Source organism: Danio rerio, chromosome 18 (genome assembly GCF_052040795.2).
Source record: "Danio rerio strain M-AB ecotype USA chromosome 18, GRCz13ab, whole genome shotgun sequence".
Classification (NCBI taxonomy): Eukaryota; Metazoa; Chordata; class Actinopteri; order Cypriniformes; family Danionidae; genus Danio; species Danio rerio.
This window is the reverse complement of record NC_141038.1, coordinates 2,924,181-2,937,500: the sequence shown is the minus strand read 5'-3', so window position 1 is coordinate 2,937,500 and position 13,320 is coordinate 2,924,181. Positions and strand designations below refer to the sequence as shown.

At 32.3% G+C, this 13,320-nt stretch overlaps 1 protein-coding gene across 1 annotated transcript in view; it reads right to left on the bottom strand.

The window, feature by feature from the left end:
• prtga (protogenin homolog a (Gallus gallus)) overlaps positions 1–5,681 on the bottom strand; it is a 75,516-nt gene extending 69,835 nt beyond the window's left edge. The window contains 2 exon segments of the mRNA NM_001045030.1: positions 2,568–2,867; positions 5,567–5,681. Of these exon segments, the coding sequence (NP_001038495.1) occupies positions 2,568–2,867; positions 5,567–5,624 (358 nt within the window). The 5' untranslated portion in view covers positions 5,625–5,681.
• Between the last annotated feature and the right edge of the window lie 7,639 nt (positions 5,682–13,320).

The window sequence follows — 13,320 nt, the reverse complement described above, 5'->3', positions numbered from 1 at the left end:
AGTAAGCTGTCGTCAATTATTCCATACACATCTGACACATAAACAGTAATATAACCCAGTGCAATGTACTTGTGCTACAGGCCGTTGAGTTATTAGAAATAATGCACACTAGAGGTGGTGATCTATGCATTTTCTATTTTCTAATAATTCAATGACCTGTTGTCAATTATCCCTTACATATGTGACACATAAACAGTAAAATAACCCAATGCTACTTACAATTTAGGCTGTTGAATTATCAGAAAATAATGCTCACCTGATATAGTGATCTGTGCATTATTTACTAATAATTCAATGGGCTGTCATCAATTATTTCTTACACATCTGACACATAAACAGTAATATAACCCAGTGCAATGTACTTGTGCTACAGGCCGTTGAGTTATTAGAAATAATGCACACTAGAGGTGGTGATCTATGCATTTTCTATTTTCTAATAATTCAATGACCTGTTGTCAATTATCCCTTACATATGTGACACATAAACAGTAAAATAACCCAATGCTACTTACAATTTAGGCTGTTGAATTATCAGAAAATAATGCTCACCTGATATAGTGATCTGTGCATTATTTACTAATAATTCAATGGGCTGTCATCAATTATTTCTTACATATCTGACAACTAAACAGTAATATAACCCAATGTAATGTACTTGTGCTAGAGGGCGTTGAGTTATTAGAAATAATGCACACCAGATGTAGTGATCTATGCATTATTTTCTAATAATTCAACGACCTGTTATCAATTATCCCTTACATATGTGACACATAAACAGTAAAATAACCCAATGCAACTTACAATTTAGGCTGTTGAATTATCAGAAAATAATGCACACCTGATGTAGTGATCTGTGCATTATTTACTAATAATTCAATGGCCTCTTGTCAATTACTCATTCCATATTAATTGAATAAACAGTAATATATCCTAATGCAACTTACTGGCAATACAGATAGTTGAATTATTAGAAAATAATGCATAGATCACCACCTCAGGTGTGCATTATTATTTTTATAAATCAGCTTGTAGTAAGCTCTACTGGAGTAAGCTGTCGTCAATTATTCCATTCACATCTGACACATAAACAGTAATATAACCCAATGCAATGTACTTGTGCTAGAGGGCGTTGAGTTATTAGAAATAATGCACACCAGAGGTGGTGATCTGTGCATTATTTTTAGTAATTCAACGACCTGTTGTCAATTATCCCTTACATATGTGACACATAAACAGTAAAATAACCCAATGCTACTTACAATTTAGGCTGTAGAATTATCAGAAAATAATGCACACCTGATGTAGTGATCTGTGCATTATTTACTAATAATTCAATGGTCCGTCATCAATTATTTCTTACATATCTGACACATAAACAGTAATATAACCCAATGCAATGTACTTGTGCTAGAGGGCGTTGAGTTATTAGAAATAATGCACACCAGAGGTGGTGATCTGTGCATTATTTTTAGTAATTCAACGACCTGTTGTCAATTATCCCTTACATATGTGAAACATAAACAGTAAAATAACCCAATAATACTTACAATTTAGGCTGTTGAATTATCAGAAAATAAAGCACATCTGATGTAGTGATCTGTGCATTATTTACTAATAATTCAAAGGCCTCTTGTAATTACTCCTTCCATATTAATTGAATAAACAATAATATATATCCTAATGCAACTTACTGGCAATACAGACGGTTGAATTATTAGAAAATAATGCATAGATCACCACCTCGGGTGTGCATTATTATTTTTATAAATCGGCTTGTAATAAGCTCTACTGAAATAAGCTGTCGTCAATTATTCCATTCACATCTGATACATAAACAGTAATATAACCCGATGCAATGTACTTGTGCTACAGGCCGTTGAGTTATTAGAAATAATGCACAGCAGAGGTGGTGATCTGTGCATTATTTTCTAATAATTCACTGACCTGTTGTCAGGTATCCCGTACATATGTGACACATAAACAGTAAAATAACCCAATGCTGCTTACACTTTAGGCTGTTGAATTATCAGAAAATAATACACACCTGATATAGTGATCTGTGCATTATTTACTAATAATTCAATGGGCTGTCATCAATTATTTCTTACACATCTGACACATAAACAGTAATATAACCCGATGCAATGTACTTGTGCTAGAGGGCGTTGAGTTATTAGAAATAATGCACACCAGAGGTGGTGATCTGTGCATTATTTTTAGTAATTCAACGACCTGTTGTCAATTATCCCTTACATATGTGACACATAAACACTAAAATAACCCAATGCAACTTACAATTTAGGCTGTTGAATTATCAGAAAATAATGCACACCTGATGTAGTGATCTGTGCATTATTTACTAATAATTCAATGGTCTGTCGTCAATTATTTCTTACATATCTAACACATAAACAGTAATATATCCTAATGCAACTTACTTGCAACACAGGCTGTTCAATTACTCATAAAATGATCTGTGCATTATTTTCTAATAATTCAGCGACCTCTTGTCAGTTATTCCTTACACATTAGACATATAAACAGTAATATAACCAAATGCAACTTACTTGCGATAGTCAAGCGGGCTCTCTGGCTCAGAATAGATCCGTATTTGTTCTGGGCAAGGCACTGATAAAACCCTTCATCTGATTTGTCCTTCCGACTTTCCACCTCTGAGATGAGCAGAGAGCCATTACTGAGCGAATAAACGCGCTCCGACTCTGTGATTGTAACTCCGTTTTTAAGCCATCGGATGCCAATAGGAGCCTCGCCGTGGGCCTGACAGTCCAAAACCACAGCGTCCCTCCTCATAGCCGTCACATCATGCGGCTCCTTTATAAAAAACAGCTCACTGAAGCTCCAAACACCTGCACAGACACACAGGAGACAGTGATTTTGCAGCAGGTTGAGTTTCGGTGCTGTAATCATATTTGACCTGATGGATTACTCGCTGTAATCTCTTTATTCATGCCTCATGAACTCCGTCCCTGCTTTAAGAAGAGCTGTAATTTATTCCCAGCATGAAATTTACTAGACATTTAGCAGTCCACCGTGACTACAGCTGACATGAAGAACAAGAAGGAGAAGGCAAATGGAAATAAAATACTTTATTCGAGAAAATAACGTCATGTATTTACGATTCGGCCACTTTTATAAGTATGTTTATGAAGAAAAATGGAAATAAAATACTTTATTGAGAATATAATGTCATGCATTTATGATTCGGCCATTTTTATTAGTACGTTTATGAAGACAAATGAAAATAAAATACCTTATTGAGAATATAATGTCATGCATTTATGATTCGGCCACTTTTATAAGTATGTTTATGAAGAAAAGTGGAAATAAAATACTTTATTCAAGAATTTAATGTCATATTTTTATGATTCGGCCACTTTTATAAGTATGTTCATGAAGAAAAGTGGAAATAAAATACTTTATTGAGATTATAATGTCATGCATTTATGATTCTGACACTTTTATTTGTACGTTTATAAAGAAAAATATAAATAAAATACTATATTGAGAAAATAAAGTCATGTATTTATGATTCTACCACTTTTATTAGGATGTTTAAGAAGAAAAATAGAAATAAAATGCCTTATTAAAGATATAATGTCAAGCATTTATGATTCGGCCACTTATATTAGTATGTTTATGAAGAAAAATGGAAGTAAAATACTTTATTGAGAATTTAAAGTCATGCATTTATGATTCGCCCACTTATATTGGTATTTTTATTATGAGATGCATGTTAAGATGAATGCTCTTCTTAAGCTGTAAAATAGACTGTAAAAAAATATACATAAAAATCAAAGTTTTTCTCATTTTTGGGATTCATGATTCATTTTTCCCCGTTTATTTATTGCACTATGGGAGCTTAATCTTTCTTCCAACAACTTTTAACTTTGAAAAGTTGTAAAAAGTGACATTTATAAACATCTTTAATAGTTAAAAGTGCTATATCATATGGGTTGGTGTTGTATATTACGCTGCCCCTGTAATAAACTGCCAGTACATTTTCTGTAATTTTACATACTTATTTCTCTCTAACTATATATATTATTATTATTATTATTTCTTATACGTCATATTATTATTTTAAAACTGCAAAAATGTCAATAAAAGTCACTTTGTTGAACTGTAGAGTTGAATTTTCAACATCAAAAGTCGACAGAGCAGAGATGAACATCCCATAATCCGATTCACAACCGTAAAATAAGTGGAAAACACTAAATACAGACGTTTTTAAAAACTAAACAGCAGTTAAAAATCTATTATAAAATGCTTAATAAAACATCAGCTGTTATACATAAGATAGGAATAAATCTGTCATGTTATGCAGTATATTTGAAATATTTCAATGCTTATTATTAATGGTTATTTTCGAGTAAACTCTCTAAAATAACCATTAATAATATGCACTGAAAATTTTCAAATATACTGCATAGCATGACAGATTTATTCAGATTTATTTAGCTTGTGTTCAACAGCAGAAAGACACTTATAAAGGTTTGGAAACACTTTGGGGTGAGTAAATAGGGAGTAAATTTACATTTCTGGGTAAATTATACTCTATAAATGTGCTTAAAACACATTTAATAAGAGGATCAAAATCAGGATTTAATGTGTTTAAAATTCCAAACTTTTATCTATCAACAGTGTTAAATGTTAAATAAGTGGTTTATTTAAGTTGAACAGATGTTATGTGGTGTCAAATTCAGAAATACACTGATTAATACATTGATTTAAGACTCATGTGAGCACATGTCCACACTAAACATAATTTAAAGCACAGCCTTCAGGATCTTAACAATCTTAGCAGGTCTTTGAATATGCATGAGGCAGTTTATGCATAATTTAATGCAAGCAAAATTACGAATAAACTTATTTAAATTAGTTTTAAAGACGTTATCATAAAAAATGAGTTCATATATCAAGTTTTTAAGACTCTTAGCAGCAACATGAATCGATTTCTGTGCTTTAAAGTTTGTTTATTGTGGACATGTGCTCACATGAGTCTTAAATCAATGTATTAATCAGTGTGTTTCTGAATTTGACACCACATAACATCAGTTCAACGTTAATAAATCACTTATTTCACATTTAACACTGTTTATAGGTTAAAGTTTGGAGTTTTAAGCACATTAAATCTTGATTTTGATCCCGATACTGAATTTAAATGTATTTTAAGCACATTTATAGAGTATAATTTAAACAGAAATGTAAATTTACTCTCTATTTACTCACCACAAAGTGTTTTCAAACCTTTATAAGTGTCTTTCTACTGTTGAACACAAGCTAAAATATTCTGAAGAAATACGACATACATTGACTTCCATAGTATTTGTGTCTCCCATTGCGAAAGTCAATGGTTTTAGGCTTTATTCAAAATATCCTATTTAGTGTTTGACAGAAGAAACTAATAAAGCAAGCAAAGAGTGATTAAATAATGGCACAATGTTATTTTTCGGTTGAACTAGCCCTTTAAATGATGAAGCATCCTAACGTGACCACAAACCGGCTAAAAGTTCACACACAACTTAATTGAAATAGCCGTTCTTACCTGAGATTGACAGAAATACAGCAAGAAACAGGTATAAATCCCTTTTAAAAGACGCCATTTACTCTGTTACTCCGAGCATGCCTGAGCCCGTGGGTCGCGGACTCGAGCTCCACACTATCTGACTGAAGTGCGCACGCGATGCTGCTGCTGCTGACCGCTCTGTGAGCGCACTACTTTCTCGGACGAGCACCAGTCCGAGAGAGTGCAAGTTGTGTGACGCGTCCAATCAGCGGTGAGTGGAGATTAATCCGCCTGCAGATCTGCACTACACGTGGAGCGTGACGTCGGAGGAATCCCCCTCGTATCAAAACAGATGATTATAGATTTTCAACGAATTTAGTGCCCTTTCACAACCCCTTTGAAAGTTAATATTGCATAAAGTAAACCTTTATATATATATTTTTTTCTGTTATTATTATTTTCTCCCTTGTTCCATTGGGTTGCATTATTTAATGATATAGACTCCAGAAAAGCTTGGTTGTTGCCTCATAAATACTTTCTTCCTAATAAAACTACAGTAATTAACTTTAAAATATTGGGTAAAATATATCCAGTTAACTATAATAAATATAACAAATTATAATAAATAATACACTATAATATAATATAATATAATATAATATAATATAATATAATATAATATAATATAATATAATGTAATATAATATAATATAATATAATATAATATAATATAATATAATATAATAAATAATATAACGTAATAAATAATATAATATAATATAATGCATAATATAATAATATAATAAATAATATAATATAACGTAATAAATAATATAATATAATAAATTATATAAAATAATATAATGTAATATAATATAATAAATAATATAATATAACGTAATAATATAATATAATATAATATAATATAATATAATATAATATAATATAATATAATATAATATAATATAATAAATGATATAATATAATAAAATATAATATATAATATTAATAAAATATAAGAGAAATTTTGAATTGGATTGAATTAAAAAACTCATAACATGGGCATAACGTGGGCTCAGTGGTTAGCACTGTTGCCTCACAGGAAGAAGGTCGCTGGTTCGAGTCCTGACTGGGTCAGTTGGCATTTCTGCGTGAAGTTTGCATGTTCTACCAGAAAGGCTTTGGGAGGCAGATAAACATTTGAACATTTATTGTGAATTGTTTGCATAAATGCGAGTTCGTTACTGTCCTTTCATAATGTCCTTTGGCGTAAGCCCCGTCTATAGTGCAGAACTCTGGATGAGCTGGCAGATCCTGCCTGAAGATGAAGGCAGGGCGAAGCCAACCCCTTGAGTGGAGACGAGGCCGACCGGGTGGTGATGGGGAGGATGGAGGAAAACTTCCGTAAGTCACCTGAGTACAGCGAAACAGATTGTTTAGATGGGCTTATATACATGGTTTGCTTGGTTGTTATAGGCTGACGAATAATTATTATGAATGACGTGACTCAGTCTCAGTCTTCCTGGTAGAACTATAGCTAAAGCTTTCATTTCTCCTCTGTGTTGGCGTGGGTTTCCTCCCGGTGCTCTGGTTTCCCCCACAATCCAAAAACATGCTATAGGGGAACTGATGAACTAAATTGGCCATTGTGTATGAGTGTGAATGAGTGTGTATGGGTGTTTCCCAGTGCTGGATTGCATGCCATCCACTGTGTAAATATATGCTGCATAAGTTGGCGGTTCATTCCACTGTGGCAACCCCTAATGAATAAAGGGACTAAGCTAGAGGAAAACGAATGAATGAATGATAACATTTGGAACAAGTAAAGGATACAGTAAGTAAATGATGACAGGATTTTGTGTGAACTGTCCCTTTAAATCTGAGTCAGCTGCTGGAGTTGTGGATGTGTGGGTGAGCAGCAGCTGTAGATTGGGTATTGATCTGGGTGTGTTTGAGGAGCACATCTGACCTCCTCCTTTTCTTCTTCTTCTGACCCGCTGGACACACGGCCGGCCGGACAAAAGCTTTGCTCGGACCGCAGGTCACAGGAACAATACAGAGGACAGCAGGAGAAAAGAGCCCGAGTCCAGTTTCCCACAGTCAGAGAAACACAGGATCCCAAACTGCAGAGTCACACTGCTGAAACTGGCTTACTTTCAGAGAGTTTCTGTCTTGATTGTTCAAATGTCTTAAAGTATCTTCAATCAAGAAGCATTACTTAAAAATAAGGCTTTGTTTTTAGAATAATTGTCAAAATTAAGAGTAAAATGGATTTACTTCAAACTTAAAACAAAATTATTTAGCTATCATTTAATATAGTGTCCGACTATTATGTTTGACCATCCCGGGATTAAATGTTGTCATTAATATTGTTTACATTATTATTTTATCATTATTGTAATTTTTTTCACCAAAATATATTTATTGGGTTTTGTTTGAACAACAGAACAAAATACATGAAAAATAAATAAATAAAAAGACTTAAATAAAAATAAATAAATAAATAAATAAATAAAGCATATAAGTAAAAAGCACTTATTACAAAATGTTGAAACGAATCCAACAAATAGATAAAAATGTGAAAATAAATATATAAATCAATTTCATAAATACAAATAATACCAAAACAAGTCCAAAGACGTGATATAGGTAAGTAGTCTTTATATTGTTATAATAAATTGTAATAATATGTAATATAAGAAATAAATAATATAATATAATATAATAAATTTAAAATAATATAATAAATATAATTAATATAATATAATATAATATATAATAAATATAATATAATATAATATAATATAATATAATATAATATAATATAATATAATATAATATAATTTAATATAATATAATATAATATAATATAATATAATATAATATAATTTAATATAATATAATATAATATAATAAATATAATTAATATAATATAATATAATATATAATAAATATAATATAATATAATATAATATAATATAATATAATATAATATAATATAATATAATATAATATAATATAATTTAATATAATATAATATAATATAATATAATATAATATAATATAATATAATATAATATCACAAAATAACATAAAAAAATATAAGGGAACTTCTGAATTGGATTGAATTAAAAAACTCATAACGTGGTTTTAGTGATTAGCACTGTTGCCTCACAGGAAAAAGGTCTTGGTTCGAGGCCCAACTGGGTCAGTTGGCATTTCTGTGTGGAGTTTGCATGTTCTCCTCGTGTTGGCATGGGTTTCCTGTTTGAGTACAGTGAACTCATTGTCATGTTCAAGAAACCAGTCCGAGATGATTCAGGCTTTCTGATGGAAGTAGCCATCAGAAAATGGGTACAGTGGTCATAAAGGGAACAAGACTCAGGTAGGCTGTGGCGTTGACATGATGCTGAATTGGTACTAATGAGCCCAAAAGTGTGGCAAGAAAATATCCCCGACACCATTACACCACCACCACCAGCCTGAACCGCTGATACAAGGCAGGATGGATCCATGCTTTCATGCTGTTGATGCCAAATTCTGACCCGACCATCCGAATGTGGCAGCAGAAATGGAGACTCATCAGAGCAGGCAACCTGGATATTTTCTATTTGTCGGACCATTCTCTGTAAATAGTTGTGTGCCTGAAAATCCCAGTAGATCAGCAGATTCTGAAATACTCAGAGCAGCCCGTCTGGCACCAACAACCATGCCACGTGCGAAGTCACTTAAATCCCCTTTCCCCATTCTGATGCTCACTTTAAACTGCAGCAGATCGTCTTGACTATGTCTACATGCCTAAATGCATTGAGCTGCTGCCATATGATTGGCTGATTAGAAATTTTCCTTAACGAGCAGTTGGACAGGTGTACCTAATAAAGTGGCCGATGAGTGTATATACTGATTATACATCAATATACAACTACATCTCTCTCTCTCTCTCCCACATATTATGTGTGTGTGTGTGTGTGTGTGTGTGTGTGTGTGTGTGTGTGTGTGTTTGTGTGTATGTATATATATATATATATATATATATATATATATATATATATATATATATATGGGCATATATGACTTCACCCCTCACAAATCTCTCAATTAAATTCATATTCTCTATAGGATGCTGAATAAAATCATATTATATGTGTGCATAAACATCAGATTAGTCAGTATGAAGTAAAATCTGAAGCTAATCTAACAAAATAACTCATAATAACCAAAAATTAGTAGCCCAAATGTATATGTGGGGAAAATATGAAATAAAAAGTTAATAATGAGCAACAATCTATAAAAACAAAGATATAAAACATATTTTAAATTTGTAGCTTGTAATTCATATTTGACATGAATTTAAACGTATAATCATTATATTTCCAAAGATGTTCGGTGACTAAATAATTATTTTAATAAATATATCTGTTTAATAATTCTGTTTTGTTCAAATTCACCAATATATATTACCTATATTCACTGAGAAATGGATAAAAATGCATATAAACTAATTAACAATTAATTTCAATCAATAAAACATCTTCCTGTAATATTAATACTATAGTTACATCACAATAAATGGTTCTCAGTCATATATCTTGGTCATATTTAATAAATAGTAATTAATGCTCGAGCTCTTGTCCATCTGATGCGGTTACATCTGTGCCATAAGGATGCTCAGAGTTATTTGTATCTGGGGAAAATAAAGCATCTCGTTTATTCCTTTTCATTGTGGAAGCAGCATCTGCTAATATGCTAATGCATGGGCAGATCTGATCAATAATCGATAGCAGATTCTCACGACAGAGCGAAAGAAGATCCGGCACGTATTCAGAGCCGCCTCTTATTGGACTGTGACCCCGCCCCTCTGCGGGTAAACCGCGCCCCCAGCAGTGTCCGAGAGGTCGCGTATTATGTTCCGTGAGGCTGAACTGACCTGAGCAGCAGGAGGAGGATAGAAAAGAGGACAAAAGCTCTGTCATTCACTCTCCACTGCTGTGAACGGACGGAAAAAACACCATAATAATTATAATAAATCAGTCAGCATTCTGACTCTGCTCGGACCTCAGGGTTTGTTACTTCACACATTTACTTTCAAATACATTTTAATACATATACCTCCCTTTTACGTAGAGGAATAGATGGCAAATATGTAGGCTAAAGTTAATTAAATGAAGTGTTACGCCAAAATGACACATATTTAAAAGTTAACAGCAATAGTGCGCCCCCTTGTGGTAAAAAGCAGAAATGGCGTAGCGAATTTTCCCTTCTGGGCTGTTACTGCTGACTGGTGGACATTTAGAGAACTACAGCCTCACAACATCGTTTACAATAATACGTTTAAAATAATTATTTGGTTTTAGTATACATAAATAAGTATAATAATGTAAATTAATATATAAGATTAAGTATAAATACAAAAAAACCCGAATTAAACTAATTAAACTAATTAAATTAGATAACTAAAAAAACAAAATACTTGGAAACTTGGAATATATATATATATATACTTTAATAATTACAATTATTAATACATACAATTAAAATACAAACAAAACTGACATGGTTCCTAAAACATCTTCAGATATTTATGTGCCGTCCATCAAAACAATGTTTTTTGACAAAATAAATCTTGCATTAATGCCATTTTTTATATACTATAATCATGATTAATCACATCCAAAATAAAAGTTCATATTTATTACAAAATATATTTGTGTACTTTGTGTATAAATGTTTGTAGGACTATATTATATAAAAAACACACACACACACACACACACAACAACAACACACATTATATATATATATATATATATATATATATATATATATATATATATATATACATATATATATATATATATATATATATATATATATATATACATATATATATATATATATATATATATATATATATATATATATATATATATATATATATATATATATATATATACATTCATTCATTCATTTAGCTTAATCTGAGCATTTGGAGAAAACCCACGCCAACACGGAGAGAACATGCAAACTCCACACAAAAATGCCAACTGACTTGTGGAGTTTGCATGTTCTCCCTGTGCTGGCGTGGCTTTTCTTCAGGTGCTCCGGTTTCCCCCACAAGTCCAAAGACATGCAGTACAGGTGAATTGGGTAGGATTTAGCACGTGCTAAATTGTCCGTAGTGTATGTGTGTGAATGAGTGTGTATGGATGTTTCCCAGTTATGGGTTGCAGCTGGAAGGGCATCCGCTTTGTAAAATATATGCTGGATAAGTTGGCGGTTCATTCCGCTGTGGCGACCCCTGATTAATAAAGGGACTAAGCGGAAAAAAATGAATAAATAGATGAATATATATATATATATATATATATATATATATATATATATATATATATATATATATATATATATATATATACACGCATACACACATTTTTTTTCTATTTTCATACACTGTAAAAAAAATCCATAATTTTATGGTTTATTTCTGGCAGCTGAGATGCCGTAAAAAAAAGTAAAATAAATTACATAAATGTAACGTAAAATAATGGATATTAAATTACAGAAATTTCATTAAATTTAAAGGAAAAGATGCTTTTGCATCTGAACTCTTCATATAATATCTGCAGCCTTTGGTGCATTGTATTAGTGTTGGCAGAGCCCCCCCCCCCCCTAACCCCCCCCCCCCCCCCGCTTTTTTTTTTTAAATTGTATTATCAATCTGGGGGAAAAGTACACATCACAAGCAAATTATCTTTGCTTTAACCTACAAGACCGAGCTCAAATAAATTCTATGCAGATTAACTGATATTTTCATTTCAAAAGATCTCATTTGTAATTATTACAGAACTTATTGACAATTGTCAAACTGTTATTGCATTACTGTCATTGTCTTTAGTTGCACTTTCAGATTGATAATACAGTAATATGTACAGTAGCACCTACAGCACTAAAATATGTTACAAATAATAATTGCGTTATATATTATACATTTTGTTTTACCATTTTTACTTTAAAGTTTTTTATTTTGCCAGAAAACATTGCTAGAAAATTGTCACAGAATAGTACAATAATACATAAAATAATGCTATCTTTTGACACTAATTTTGATCAAACCAAACACTGAAATAATCGTTTGTTAGTGTAATATTGTACACCACATTGATTTATGCCATTAAACCTGGTAATTTTCAGCAATCGCTGTAATAAAAGAAATAACCTTACTTGCGTGTCTGATGTTGCTACTTGCTAGAAAGTGCTGGTCTGAGCATGCAGTTGGGTCTCTGGACCTGTTGCTTCACCCAACCCAACAGCAGGTGGCACTGTCTGAGAAAACAATAGGTCTGAAAGTGCAGGTCTGAGCATGCAGTTGGGTCTCCGGGCCTCATCCGAAAGATGGAGCTTTCTGACAGTGTAGTGTCCCCTTCACTATACTGGGGCATTAGGACCCACACAGACCACAGATTGAGCGCCCCCTGCTGGCCTCACTAACACCACATCCAACAGCAACCTAGTGTTCCCATGTGGTCTCCCATCCAGGTACTAACCAGGCTCAGCCCTGCATAGCTTCAGTGAGTAACCGGTCTTGAGCAGCAGGGTGGCAAAAAAGACTTGACAGAACACATTAAAGACATCATATGGTAAGAGTTATTTTCATTTTATTACTTGTCCAAAAATATGTAGCCATAAAGATCGGCATGACAATTAAAATCAGCACAATGTACATTAAAACGAAAGACGCCTTTGCTGATAAAGCTCTGATAGAAAACTCTTTCTGAATCTCTTCAGTGTCAAAA